The sequence below is a fragment of the Gorilla gorilla genome, chromosome 2 (genome assembly GCF_029281585.2).
Source record: "Gorilla gorilla gorilla isolate KB3781 chromosome 2, NHGRI_mGorGor1-v2.1_pri, whole genome shotgun sequence".
Lineage (NCBI taxonomy): Eukaryota > Metazoa > Chordata > Mammalia > Primates > Hominidae > Gorilla > Gorilla gorilla.
Window position 1 is genome coordinate 153,679,456 of NC_086017.1, and position 14,892 is coordinate 153,694,347.

The 14,892-nt window shown below is 37.6% G+C and overlaps 1 protein-coding gene across 5 annotated transcripts in view; it reads right to left on the reverse strand.

Annotated features, from left to right (window-relative positions):
* ATR (ATR checkpoint kinase) overlaps positions 1 to 14,892 on the reverse strand; it is a 129,386-nt gene that overhangs the window by 49,252 nt on the left and 65,242 nt on the right. For all 5 annotated transcript variants that reach the window (XR_010132946.1, XM_019024248.4, XM_055383148.2 and 2 more), the window contains 6 exons: positions 14,634 to 14,771; positions 13,395 to 13,605; positions 9,060 to 9,238; positions 6,345 to 6,509; positions 4,559 to 4,650; positions 822 to 913 (listed from right to left, as the gene is read on the reverse strand). Coding sequence is in view for 4 of the 5 variants with exons in the window: in XM_019024248.4 (XP_018879793.2) it covers positions 822 to 913; positions 4,559 to 4,650; positions 6,345 to 6,509; positions 9,060 to 9,238; positions 13,395 to 13,605; positions 14,634 to 14,771 (877 nt within the window). In the remaining variant the exon portion in view is untranslated. The remainder of the gene's footprint in view (positions 1 to 821; positions 914 to 4,558; positions 4,651 to 6,344; positions 6,510 to 9,059; positions 9,239 to 13,394; positions 13,606 to 14,633; positions 14,772 to 14,892) is intronic.

Genomic DNA, 14,892 nt, shown 5'->3' on the forward strand with positions numbered 1-14,892 from the left:
TGTCACGGTAGCTGGGTCCAAGAGTCAGCTTTATTTCATTAGATAAAATGGTCAGCTGAAATATCAAACAGGTGGCTTCATTCCTTTTTTTTTTTTTGAGACAGAGTCTCACTCTGTGGTCCAGGATAGAGGGCTATGGCATGATTATAGCTCACTGTAGCCTTGAACTTCTGGGCTCCAGTGATCCTCCCACCTCAGTCTCCTGAGTAGGCGAACAGGCATGAGCCACCATGCCCAGCTAAGTTTTTTAAAAAACATTTTTGCAGAGACAGTCTCAGTATTTTGCCCAGACTGGTCTAGAGCTCTTGGCTTCAAGCAATCCTCCCACCTTGGCCTCCCAAAACACTGAGATTACAGGTGTGAGCCACCATGCCCAGCCTGGTTTCATTCTACTTTGAACAACTAAACAAGGCAATCATAAAACAGGCTAAGATATTAAGTATGAATGTTGCTAAGTTACTTAAGTCTGAATATTTATGTCATATTAAAACAGCTTTTTTTTTCTTTGAGATGGTGTCTCACTCTGTCACCCAGGCTGGAGTGCAGTGGCGTGATCTCAGCTCACTGCAACCTCCAACTCCCAGGTTCAAACAATTCTCCTGCCTCAGCCTCCCAAGTAGTTGGGACTACAGGTGCGTGCCACCACGCCCAGCTAATTTTTTGTATTTTTAGTAGAGACGGGGTTTCACTGTGTTAGCCAGGATGGTCTCGATCTCCTGACCTCATGATCCACCCGCCTCAGCTGCCCAAAGTGCTGGGATTACAGGCGTGAGCCACCGCACCCATCCTGAAACTGCTTATATTTTAAGAAGTAATTTTACCTGCTGCCAAATAGTTTTCCACCAAATCCCACTGTGACAATTTCCAAGCTGCTTCCACTCTGTACGTGTTTAATTCATCTGTCCACTCAGACCTATTAAAAGAAACCCATATCAACTAAACTTTAATTTATTTAAGGTGACATTCAGAGATTTTTCATTGGTTTACATACTCTGTTTACTATATTTATTGAATTTGCATTATATTGTATTTTGTTCTTAGATATAAAATAATTATCTCTATCCAGAAACTATCCAGAAAATTTTAATCTTTCCATCCTTCAAAAATATTTTTTCACTAATTACTTCTGATACACCATTTAAAATGACATTCTTCAACAAATTAAAGTGTGCCATATATTAGAGCAGAGTTAATTCCTGAATAATAACTAAGCCCATTGTAAAAATAGCTGCATGCTTAATTTGAACAAAGAGCAAGGAAGAAAAAGAGCCAACTGAACACACATAAATTCAGAGGTAAGCAATTCCAATAACTCAGAATTCTGAATTAAATTTAAGACAAAAATACAGGGGGGCCAGTGGTATAACTTACGGACAGTTGGGAGGTATCTAGAACAATATCAAGAGCAAAAGAAAGTTACAATGATTTGTCAATGGCATAACAAAGTATATAACTAGCTACCTAAAATATATACCTATTTTTAAACTACTTTCAGTTAGTTTAAAATTTGAGTTTGCAAAACCAGTATGATATAGGCTAATTATTTTGTTCTAAGCATTCTACTTAGGTGACATTAGGATGACCAGTGATATTTGAGATCATGACTACACAGAAACCGCTAGGCTTTCCTCATGTTTTTTTTTTATTAATCATACTTTCTGAATTTCTGCCATATGTTTAGATCCTAGGCTAGGCACAATTTTCCATTTAATAATCTGATAACACTGCATACAGCACATATATATCCATATTATAAATAAAGTAACAGAGAGTCTGGAATCAATATCCTCAAAAGTTTTCCTTGCTCTTTTTATTGTAGTAAAAACACATAAAGAAAAGACAACAAGTGATCTAACAAGTTTCATTTTTAAAAATTCTAAAAATAGAAGCTAGAGGATTTCCAATTTCTAAATTTATGACCCCCACCAAAAACAGTTTAGAATAAGGCTAAAGAAATACAACTGAAATGTAATTTTCAAAAGTCCAATTTTGAAGGACTTTACAAGCTTACCATCAGACACCAAAATATAAAAATTTCAGGATAAAAATCTCAGTAGAATTAGGCAGTATTTGTTATCCAACTGTGGGATAACAGATTATCTATGGGATATCAGATAACAAAGGGGATGTGTCACACGAAGACTTATAGCAAAAAGTACAAATGGCAATCAGGATCAGGCTGTGAGAATGTATCCACATAAATGGGTACATTAAAAAGAATGATAAATAGGGTAGGCACAGTCAATATTTTAGGAAAAATATTTGTTTAATGCAAACAGAAATTACCCCAAGAAAAACATGCCCCATCCATAATCATTTGCTTCACCATGACACAGCACCCCTTCATTGAATATTGACGCATGCCTTTTTCACAACCCAAATCAGGAGGCTCTATGTATCCCAGACCCAAAGAGAAGAAAAGAGGAGTCTGAATGTGTAGTCTATGTCAAAAAGAAATTTGACACCCTAATTTGAGCCATGACTCTTTCCCAAATCCCTGTAATCTATTTATTCATAAAGTCTCTCAACTAATCTGGAGAAACATATCCACAACATATAAGCATTCCTTCTCTACTTCTGTAAAACTTCCCTTGTGATTTCATAAATTCCACTACTGTGATACCATCTGACCAACAGTGAACTTCTCTGCCCTTAGACATTGTAAAATGATAGTCTTTATGAATCACAGTTTTGGAACCTATACAAACAGTACTTAGAAAAGGCTGGCTTCAGAAATCTATAAAAAGCTCAAATAAATCAACAAGGAAAAAAACAAACAACCCCATTAAAAAGTAGGCAAAGGACATGAGCAGACAATTCTCAAAAGAAGACATACAAGCAGCCAACAAGCATATGAAAACATGCTCGTTGTCATAATTATTTGAGAAATGCAAATCAAAGCCACAATGAGATACCACCTCACACTAATCAGAATGGCTACTATTATTATTATTATTTTGAGACAAAGTCTCCCTCTGTTGCCCAGGCTGGAGTGCAGTGGTGCAATCTCAGCTCACTGCAACCTCCATCTCCCAGGTTCAAGCAATTCTCCTGCCTCAGTCTCCCGAGTAGCTGGGATTACAGATGTGCACCATCACGCCCAGCTAATTTTTGTATTATTTTAGTAGAGATGGGGTTTTACCATGTTGGCCAGGCTGGTCTTGAACTACTGGCCTCAAATGATACACCCGCCATGGCCTCCCAAAGTGCTGCGATTACAGGCATGAGCCACCACACCCAGCCCAGAATGGCTATTATTAAAAAGTCAAAAAAGATGTAGAAGGGGCTGCAGAGAAAAGAGAATGCTTATACACTGTTAGTGGGAATATAAATTAGTTCAGCCACTGTGGAAGGCGGTTTAGAGATTTCCCAAAGAACTGAAAATAGAACACACAGCAATCCCATTACTGGGTATATTCCCAAAGGAAAATAATCCATTCTACCAAAAAGATACATACACTCGTATGTTCATTGCAGCACTATTCATAATAGCAAAGACATGAAATCAACCTAAGTGCCCATCAATGGTAGATGGGATAAAGAAAATGTGGCACATATACACAATGGAATACTATGCAGCTATAAAAAAGAATAAAATGGGAGCTAAACATTGGGTACACATGGACACAAAAATGGGAACAATAGACACTGCAGACTACAAGGGGTGGGGGAGGGAGGGAGGCAAGAGTTGAAAAACTATCTTTTGGGTACTATGCTCACTACCTGGGTGATGGGTTCAATTGTATCCTAAACCTCAGTATCACGTAATATGCCCTTGTTACTAACTTGCACATGTACCCTCAGAATCTAAAATAAAAGTTGAAAAAAAAGAAAAAGAAAAACTTGGCTTCAGAGTAGTCCAAAAACAGTGGCCTGTATAATCTTTGTTTAACTGAGATCCCATTCCCTTTTGACCAGATTTTACTGCCCAGAATAGCCATTTAGAGTCTGGTGAATAAATCAAGGAATACAGCTGTCAGCTCTCACAGCAAAGCAGCTTCAAGAGCAGTGCTAATCTCCACATTTAATCTCCTAACTGGAAGAACTACTCAGCCTTAATGTTTTGCCACATACATGTATTATTTTTTGTTTAATTTGATTTTCTACAATAAACCCACCTTCTTTAGGAAAGGAAGGCTGCTTTCACATTCATCAATCATTTAGGGTAAAATCAATGCACACAGTCTACAGTGGTATTCCATAAATCAGTCACAACCTCTAGCACGGAAAATAAGCGGTACTGATACTGTAAGCAGAGCATAGATGCCCTTTGAGGCCCAGGAAGTCCCATCTGAGCCTCACCAATAGCCGGTGGGTTCTAGAAGTTCCTTGTGTTAAAGCAAATCTAATTCAAGGATGGCTCTTTAGACAGAAGCTGTTAAGTGGTAGATTGACTATGAAAAACTTGAGGAAAAAAAAATGTTGGTGCTTATCTCCAATACCATGAAAACACATAAAACATTTATTACTCTACTAAACATTAAGTTACCCAATTCACTAATTAAAAATTCTCCATTCAGATACAATAACAAAAGAAAATCATTTTATAAAATATTACCTGTTAGCATGCACTCCATTCACCTGAGTGATAACAGTAGACAGCTGACCAAGACCTAACATGGACTTTACTACACCATGATAATGAATGATCTAGAAATTTAAAAATATTTAAAATAGCAATTATCACTTCAATAATAGCTTGGGGACCAAAAAGAGTTTAACTGATATTCTTTAAAAATTACTATTTACTTTATTGCCCTTATTTTTTTATTATTATTATTATTATTTTAATTTTTTGTAGAGACAGGGTCTTGCCATGTTGCCCAGGCTGGTCTCAAACTCCTGGGCTCAAGTGATCCTCCCGCCTCAGCCTCCCAAAGTGCTGGGATTACAGGCATGAACCACCATGCCCAGTCACACCTTTCTTAATTTAACAATTGACTTGCTTACTTACATGGCAGGACCCCCATCAATGTCCTAACACATTTAAAGTAACATAAATAAATGTAGACAACCTAGAAAATCTCAGATTGAAGTTATTATATTTTTCAATTTGGACTACTTTTTGGTTCACATCCAATATAAAAAGTATCTAATATCTTTGATATTCTGTTTAAAGATTGTCATATTTCTCACATAAACATTCAAGCTCAAAGGTCCTGATGTTTTAAATACGGATTTCAGGCTTTAGCACTAAAAAGTTAAAGAGGATTATGTACTATCCTTTAAAATGAAAAGAAGATTGTGAAAAATAAAGAATTTATATACTGTGCTTCTGAGAAACATGTCAAATATGACAAAAAGCAATATCCCAAAATTAGAAAGAATCTAAAGGCAAGATTGTAAATTAATGATTCTAAACCCCTTTCCCATTCCAATAGACACACAGCTTATTCCCATTACTAACTGTAACTCCGTGATTCTACAGGACCATTTTAGAGACGTGCAGGTGGGTGAGTAGGTGTATAAAATATGAAAATGTTTCTCAGGCTATGGAGAATCCCTAGTTCTACAAATTGATCCATGGCTTACACTTTTAATAGCAAACTAAAATTATATACATTTTAGAGTTATTAAATGAACATTTTAATACAGATATACTCCATAATAAATCTTATTCATTTAGGGGATTTCTAAAGTCATATAAATATAGTATTGGAAGGGACTTTTTTTTTTTTTTGAGATGGAGTTTCACTCATGTTGCCCAGGCTGGAGTGCAATGGTACGATCTTGGCTCACTGCAACCTCCACCTCCCGGGTTCAAGCAATTCTCCTGCCTCAGCCTCCCAAGTAGCTGGGATTACAGGCGCCCGCCACCATACCCAGCTAATTTTTTGTATTTTTGGTAGAGACAGGGTTTCACTATGTTGGCCAGGCTAGTCTCGAACTCCTGACCTCGGGGAATCCACCTGTCTTGGTCTCCCAAAGTGCTAGGATTACAGGCGTGAGCCACCGCATCCGGCCTGGAAGGAATTTTTAAAATCACCTAGTAAAGTCTCTAATTTTATCTGTTAGGAAACTCAAGCTTAGAGAGGGTTAAATATTTTCCAGACACTCAGTGACACTGATAGAAACAGTATTAAAACTAAGGTTTCGGCTGGATGTGGTGTGGTGGCACACGCCTGTAATCCCAGCTACTCGGGAGGCTGAGGCAGAATTGCTTGAGCCTGGGAGACAGAGGTTGCAGTGAGCCAAGATCATGCCACTGCACTCCAGCCTGGCCAACAGAGCGAGACTCTGTCTCAAAAACAAAACAAAACAAAACAAAACAAAAAAAACTAAGGTTTCCAGAGTTCCTATTCAGGGCTATTTTCATTACAGTTGCCTTTCAATTATTATCTTACCTGGTCTGGTTCTAGCTGAATAGCCCTGTCATAACAAGCAGTGGCATCCCTCAGCAAGCCAAGGCTTTCATGTTCAAGGATCTGTTCTTTTAGAGATGGTTCTGCCTTTCTAATTGCACTGACTCCGGCCACTCCATCAGGTTCATGCATAGCAGCATATAATTTCTTTGTTCAATGATTAAAAAACAATCAAAAACAAGAAAAAAACACAACTGGAAATAAAACTATAAAACCACCTGTTTATATTGAAACAGCAATTTTTTGAGAAATTTTTCCTCAAAGTAATAGTAAGCATTTGTTTCATGGCAAAGTCACAGTAAAATTATAAACTTATTTCCAGGCATTCTATTCCCTCAACATTCTTATTCCTTTTAAATACAAATCTATATCAATAGCTGTTATTGATCATAAGGGTTATAAAGAACCTCAGGATCCTAAAACTGTCTAGATCCAAATGATAACATATTCTGTTGAGTATGGTTTATAAGAGTTTTATTGAATTTTTAAATTTTTAAAAATGTAAATAACCATTTTAATATATTGTTATTGAGATGACTTCAAGAAAACCAAGATAGCAATCTGGGCTCAAAGGAGATATTCAAGCTAAAGATAAAAATTTAAGAATCAGTTAGCACAAAGACAGTCTCTCACAACATGAGAAAGAATGGGATGATCTAGGAAATGGATAAAGAAGAAAAGCAGACTGACAATAGAGATTAGAGTTTCTACATTTATCAAGAAGGAAGAGCTGGCAAATGAAACAGGAGAAGCGAGATAACTTGGAAGAAAACTGGAGAATAAAATATCCCAGAAGCCATGGGAGAAAAGCAAATGATGTCTTAATGAGAAAGGCATGGTCAATGATACTGAGGTTAAGAAAATGAGGGCTGGGAAAAATTTACTGGATTTGGTAACATGTGGCCACCAATTTTCTTAGCAAGAATAATGTCAACAGAAAAGAAAAAGAGAAGTCTTGTTGAAATGGGCAGAGTGAATGAGAAACAAAAAAGTGACTGCAGTATAAAGAAACTAGACAATTCCTTCAAAAACCGGTTGTGAAGTTCCGGAAACAGAGAGATGGGATGTATCTAAAGGAGAAGGTAGGATTTACCAGAGCATGTCTATATGCTCTATATACTCTGGTTCCCAAAGAGAAATTAATTACACTAGAGAAAGAAGGAATATATGAAGAAGTTACATCTTGAAATTGAGAACACAAGTAGAAAGATTGAATTTTGACAGGAAGAAATCCTTCCTTAAAAATAACAGAAGAAGCCAGGCACAGTGGCTCATGCCTGTAATCCCAGCACTTTGAGAGGCCAAGGCAGGCAGATCACTTGAGGTCAGGAGGCCAGCCCAGGCAACATGGAAAACCCCGTCTCTACAAAAAATACAAAAATTTAGCCAGGTGTGGTAGCAGTGCCTGTGGTCCCAGCTGCTCGGGAGGCTGAGGTGCGAGGATCCCTTGAGCCTGGGAGGTGGAGGTTGCAGTGAGCCAAGCTTGTGCCACTGTACTCCAGCCTAGGTGATAGAGCAAGACCCTATCTCAAAATAAATAAATAAATAAAATAACAGAAGGGAAGAAAAAGAATATGGTGCAGATGCTGTTTCATTTGCAGATTTTTCCTAATGAATCATGAAGCAAGACTGTCAGCTGGAAGCAGGGAAACAAAGTGAAGGTAAGAGACAGTCATCTTGACAAAGGGGAAAGTAGCCTTACTAGAGAAACACAGCCGGCCTGAAGGTAATGTTAGAGTCCTGCAGTTTTAAAGATGTTTGAGATCATGAACTTAAACTGAAACCAGTTATAACACCCACTGTGTAATTTTTCTCCAGCTGCTTACATGGTTGGAGTTTGACAAACAGAGTATAACACAGTGGGAAAAAGACAAGAAGTTGAGCATCACTCTAAGGGAACGATTTTAACCATGAACCATAGACTTAAAGCTGGACAAGGAGGAACACAAAGATAGGAAGGGGCTAATAATCATCTTAAGACTGCAAGTTACTAATTTTCTAGTTATTTTATTACACTTTGCTTTTTGATTTGAAAAGCCCACCAATCTTGAGCTCTTATTTAATTCCACTGTATTCGCCTCACCTGCTCTTACTTTCTTTTCTTCCCTACACAATCATAACATCGCCTAAATCATTATTTCACCAGCATTTTCATGCTTGATACCTGACATAACCGGCACTTGCCCCCACTAACTCACTCCCAAATTCAGGACCACAACTCTCACAAGGAGAAGAGTAATTCCTTGAATCATAGCCCCTCCAAACTCCTCCTCCACAACTGCCACAGGCATTTAGCTAAAATTCCGTTGTGACCATCACACTTCCCTAGTTCACACCCTCCAAGAAGTTTGGGCAACTTAAAAAGTCTTCTATTCTATTATTTGTGATCTTCCCTCTACCACTCCAAAACCGACACTTTACTCTTTGGCATATACCAAGAAGCCATTCCTGACCTCTGGCTCATCTATCTGCTTCCATCTCCCACCCTATTCCACATGGATGAGTTAAGTGTCCTTCCTCAGGGTACATGTGTGTTACTGTACTTAAAATATTATACCAAATTGATGTTTATCTCTCCCCACTAATCTATAAGCTTCTAAGCATAGCATATAAAACATTCAATAAAATGAACAACATAAACATAAAAGACTGGCCACATTAATTTTCATTATTAAATTCACTATATTAACTTCAGACCTGTAAAAATCCAAGATGTTCCTGAATATTTTGCTTCTTTTCTGTAATAAATGATTCAAAGTGCATTACAGCTCGTGTGTATGCTTTGGAGCGAAAGGAAGCTACTGCCAGAGTATCCTGGGGTATGAGGTCTAGAAAACGGGTTACACTCTGATAGTCTTCATAATCCACAGTAGATACTAGATCATAAAAAAAGAAGTTGAGTAATTAAAGAGTTATAAGATAAAATTTAAAAGTGTCAATTTAAGTATTTAAGTTCAATTTATTTCACTAAACAAATTAATCTGAATGTATTAGGATATCATATTTAGAATGTAACTAACAACAGAACAATTGTTCAGAGAGTCTTGCTCCAACTCTGCCATTATAACTTACCTTTCTTTGGATAGTCATTTAATTTACTGAGCCTCTATTTCTTTACCTATAAAAGGAAAATGTTAGTACCTGTCTTGCCTTCCTTACGACGTTGTTGGTGAGGATTAAATATCAATCTATTATTAAATTTTGAAAAGATATAATGATGATACAAAAGATACAAGATTAGTCATTATTTTTGATGACTATAAAAAATGATTAAATGTAGCTATTTTGTAGGGAAAGTTCAGAACTATGGAAATAATCTTTTTTAAAGTTTAGAATTCTTTGTTATCCACCTATTTTTTCTTGGTTGCCAAAAATACAGTATCACCTATTACAATAGAAATTGAAAGTAATGGCTGGGCATGGTGGTTCACGCCTGTAATCCCAGCACTTTGGGAGGCTGAGGCAGGCGGATCACAAGGTTAGGAGATCGAGACCATCCCGGCTAACACGGTGAAACCCCGTCTCTACTAAAAATACAAAAAATTAGCCGGGCGTGGTGATGGGTGCCTTTAGTCCCAGCTACTCGGGGGGCTGAGGCAGGAGAATGGCATGAACCTGGGAGGCGGAGCTTGCAGTGAGCTGAGATCACGCCACTGCACTCCAGCCTGGGTGACAGAGCGAGACTCCGTATCAAAAAGAAAAAAAAAAAGAAATTGAAAGCAAAAGTGCCTTCAAAGTAAAACCACAAGTACTTTAGGATAATTTTTCAAGAGTGTACAAAAAGACAAAAATTAAAAACTTCTAAATGAGGACAGTCTAGTTTACGAATTATTTAAAACTTCTAAATTTTAATGATTCATAACTGTGTAGAAAACAGGCAACAAATTTCTTCAAAATTTAAATAAGGCAGTATATTTTATTTTTATTTATTTACTTACTTTTTAAAAAAATTTATTTTGATCTCATTCTCACTGAGGCTGCAGTGCAGTGGCAAGATCATAGCTCACTGCAGCCTTCACCTCCTGGACTTAAGTGATCCTGCCTCAGCCTCCCGAGGAGCTGGGACCATAGGCATGCGCCACCACGCCTGGCCAAGTTTTGTATTTTTTGTAAAGATGAAGTCTCATTATGTTGCACAGGTTGATCCTGAACTCCTTAGCTCAAGTGATCCTCCCGCCTCGGCCTCCCAAAGTGCTAGGATTACAGGTGTGAGCTACCACACCTAGCCTAAAGTAGTATATTCTAAACAGATTATATTTAAAATAAGGTCCTTATTTCCATCAAAATTTGTAGATGATTTCAAATTCTGATTTTTTTTTTTTTTTTTTTTTGGAGACAGGGTCTCGCTCTGCTGCCCAGGCTGGAGTGCAGGGGTGTGATCTTGTCTCACCGTAGCCTCAACCTCACAGGCTCAAGCAATCCCCACACTTCAGCCTTGTGAGTAACCTAGGACTACAGGTGCACACCACCACACCCAGCTAATTTTTGTATTTTTTGTAGAGATGGGGGTCTCTACAAAAATGTTAAAGAAATGTTAAAGGTATTGTACTTTTGAATCATTACAAATGTTATTCTTAAAAGCTAGAATTTTGGCCAGGCACAGTGGCTCACGTCTGTAATCCCAGCACTCTGGGAGGCCAAGGCAGGTGGATCGCCTGAGTTCAGGAGTTTGGGACCACCCTGGGCAATGTGGTGAAACCCTGTCTCCATTAAAATACAAAAAATTAGTCGGGTATGGTGGCATGTGCCTGTAGCCCCAGTTACTCAGGAGGCTGAGGCACAAGAATCGCTTAAGCCTGGGAGGCGGAGGTTGCAGCGAACCAAGATCATGCCACTGCACTCCAGCTTGGGCTATAGAGTGAGACTCTGTCTCAGAAAAAAAAAAAAAAAAAGCTACTGTCACTGAAAATGGTGATAATAGAGTGTTTGGTTTTACAGTACCATTTTGACATGCAGAAATAAAAACTAACAGGCCGGTTGTGCTGGCTCACACCTATAATTCCAACACTTTGGGAGAACGAGGCAGATGGACTGCTTGAGCCCAGGAGTTAGAGACCAGCCTGGCCAACATGGTGAAGTCCCGTCTCTACTAAAAGTACAAACTATTAGCTGGGCATGAGGCATGAGAATCACTTGAACCCAGGAGGTGGAAGCTGCAGTGAGCCGAGATCACATCACTGCAACTCCAGCCTGGGCAACAGAGAGAGACTTAGTCTCAAAAAAAAAAAAAAAAAAAAATTTAAAAACAAACATTTTATAGTTAAATATAAAAATATATTAATAGCCACATTCCAGACAAAAACATTCTCCAAGCAGGTAATTATTGGCAAGTCCAGGAAATTTTAGGAAAATAATAAACTATTTTGCTTAACAACAGGAAAGTATCTGCTTCAACAGAACAACAAGAGGGAGATGCTCACAAACTGAGAATTATGGAAGTGAAGGCCTCTTTAAGGACTGTTAGATAGTTTTTCAATTAGCCTGAAAGCCTGAAGGAAAAATACTTGATGTCTGTGAGAACAGCTAAGGTATAAGGCCAGATTATAACCATCCACTTATTGCCAAGAATGGAAAAAAAAAAAGGTTCAAAGAAAGTAAGAATATCCATTAGTGTGTGATGAATATAATTCTTCTCATCAATGCTTATATCATAGGGACAAATTAGCAGGTGTCATTTTTAAATCAAGATTCTTCTTAGTGAAAGTTGTAATATCACAGGAAAAAAACAGTGCAAGGTAAGATAGAGCAGGGTGTAGTGTAGTAATGCATACTAAGCATATCTGGACAGCTGGCTAGATATCAAACACTACTAGAGACAAGAAAAATAAATAAATAAAAATAGCTTCTCTTTAGGCCATGAAATAAATAAAATTAAAATCTCCCTTGAAATTTAAAACTTAAATGTGAAAAAGATTACAAAGACTATTTTCCAAGTGAAGAATGACAAAGAACAGAGTACACACATACACACACACACACACAAACACACACACACACAAAAACTGAGGAAACATGTAATATGTTAACAGGGAGGATTAGGTTAATAACAATATTAGCATCTCATTTATTTCACATTTTATAATTTATCTGTTCATCATCTCATTTATTCCTCACAACAATCTCCTAAGGGAGATAATATTAACCCCATTTTGGCCAGGTGTGGTGGCTCACACCTGTAATCCCAGCACTTTGGGAGGCTGAGGTGGGTGGATCTCTTGAGGCCAGGAGTTGGAGACCAGCCTGGCCAACATGGTGAAACCCCGTCTCTACTAAAAATACAAAAATTAGCTGGCCATGGTGGCACACACCTGTAATCCCAGCTACTCGCAAAGCTGAGGCAGGAGAACTGCTTGAACCCAGGAGGTAGAGGTTGCAGTGAGCCAAGATCCTGTCACTGCACTCCAGCCTGGGCAACAGAGCAAGACTCCATCTCAAAAAAAATTAATAAATAAAAATAAAAATATTAACCCCATTTTATACAAAGAAAAAATAAATATGTGCCTTGTTGAAGTGAGAGTAAGAAGAAAGGTCTTATTACTATAAATTCACTGTTTTTTCTCAGTGAAAAGGCCACACTATTACCCATTTTAAAAATACACAAAACAGCTGGGTGTGGTGGCTCATGCCTGTAATCCCAGCACTTTGGGAGGCCAAGGCAGATAGATCACCTGAGGTCAGGAGTTTGAGACCAGTCTGGCCAATATGGCAAAACCCTGTCTCTACTAAAAATACACGAAAAAATTAGCTGGGCGTGGTGGTGGGCACCTGTAATCCCAGCTACTTGGGAGGCTGCGGCAGGAGAATTGCTTGAACCCGGGAGGCAGAGATTGCAGTGAGCCGAGGTCACGCCACTGCACTCCAGCCTGGGCAACAAGAGGGAAACTCCATCTCCAAAAAACAACAACAACAATAAAAAACACGAAGCAAGGTATTTTTTAAGCTAGTGTTTAAATTATAGAACTGATAAAGGGAAGAGCTAATTGGTGAATAGCTAAAAAAAAAAAAAAAAAAGGAACAGAAGTGATAACTCACCCATTGAGTCTACCTTATTTCTGTTTGATTTGCTGTGTGGACATTTCTCAGCTTTCAGTGCCTGAAATTTGTGCCTTGCCCACTGTGTGAGATGGTCAAGCATGGAGAACACAGTCTGTGTACTGAGTTGACACAGATCAGATGCAATGTCTTGGGTATTTATGGTATGCTGATCGTCATGCTTTAGAACTGCCATAATTTCTGCATAAACCTATGATAATCATTTATAGTTAATAATAATATCTATATAATACCATTTAACTATTATATGACATCTAAAGCTAACCATTCTAAGGCAAAAATTTTCAAAAGAAAAAACACAATCGGCCAGGCATGTCGGCTCACACCTGTAATCCCAGCACTTTGGGAGGCTGAGGCAGCCCAATTGCCTGAGGTCAAGACCAGCCTGGTCAACATGGTGAAACCCTGTCTATACTAAAAATACAAAAAAATTAGCCAGGCATGGTGGCACATGTGTGTAATCCCAGCTACTCAGAAGGCTGAGGCAGGAGAATCACTTGAACCTGGGAGGTGGAGGTTGCAGTGAGCCGAGAGCATCACTGCACCCCCAACCTGGGCAACAAAGGGAGACTCTGTCTCAAAAAAAGAAAAGGAAAACACAATTGATCAATAATACATTACTGTTCTTATCTATAATTCAATCAATCCAAATATTAGTCTAAAAAGAAAATATGCTAACAACTAAAGAAAATTTAAAAAATTTTAAAATATTCTAGATTATTCAATAAATAATGAAACTTTGTTAATAGTGAAAAAACTTACAGTAATATTTCACACTATATGCAAAATTAATTTCAGAGTAATTGAAGACTAAATATAAAAACAGAAGGATTAAAAGAAAATATAGCAAATAAGTTCATGACATTAGATAAGGCATCACATAAAAGGTTTAAAATTAATAATCTATAAAAGATGTATAAATTTTGCATTTACATTTAAAATTTCTGCATGGCAAAAGGTGAAAAGGTTAAAAAGAAAATGACTAAGTTGGAATAATTTTTGAAAATATGACTGGCAACAAATTGGTAGCTAGAATATACATAGAACGTCTATCAATTAAAGGGATACACACACCAAACAGGCAAAGATATGTAAATGAACATACATAGCCATACATAGGTCTACATTTCCTACTAATAGGTAGCCTTTCTAATACTAATTACATTGGAGAAAATAAGTTTCACATGTTCAAAAACCAAGTAAGATGATTTATCTCACCTCCTGCTGATCTTCTTGATTACAACCCAGTAAGACATACACCAGAATATGTGGAAGAAGATAGATAGTCACTTTGAAATCATGCTTCATCATAATGCTACAGCAGGTGAAAATTTTACTGGCAAGATCATGTCGAACCTGTAAACTCAAAATGTGTAGACAGTAACACACTTTCATCTATTGATTAAATGTCAAAGAATAGCATGTGAGATAATTTATCACAAACGAGTATTCATTTTTAAATTTAAAAAGTTTTTTA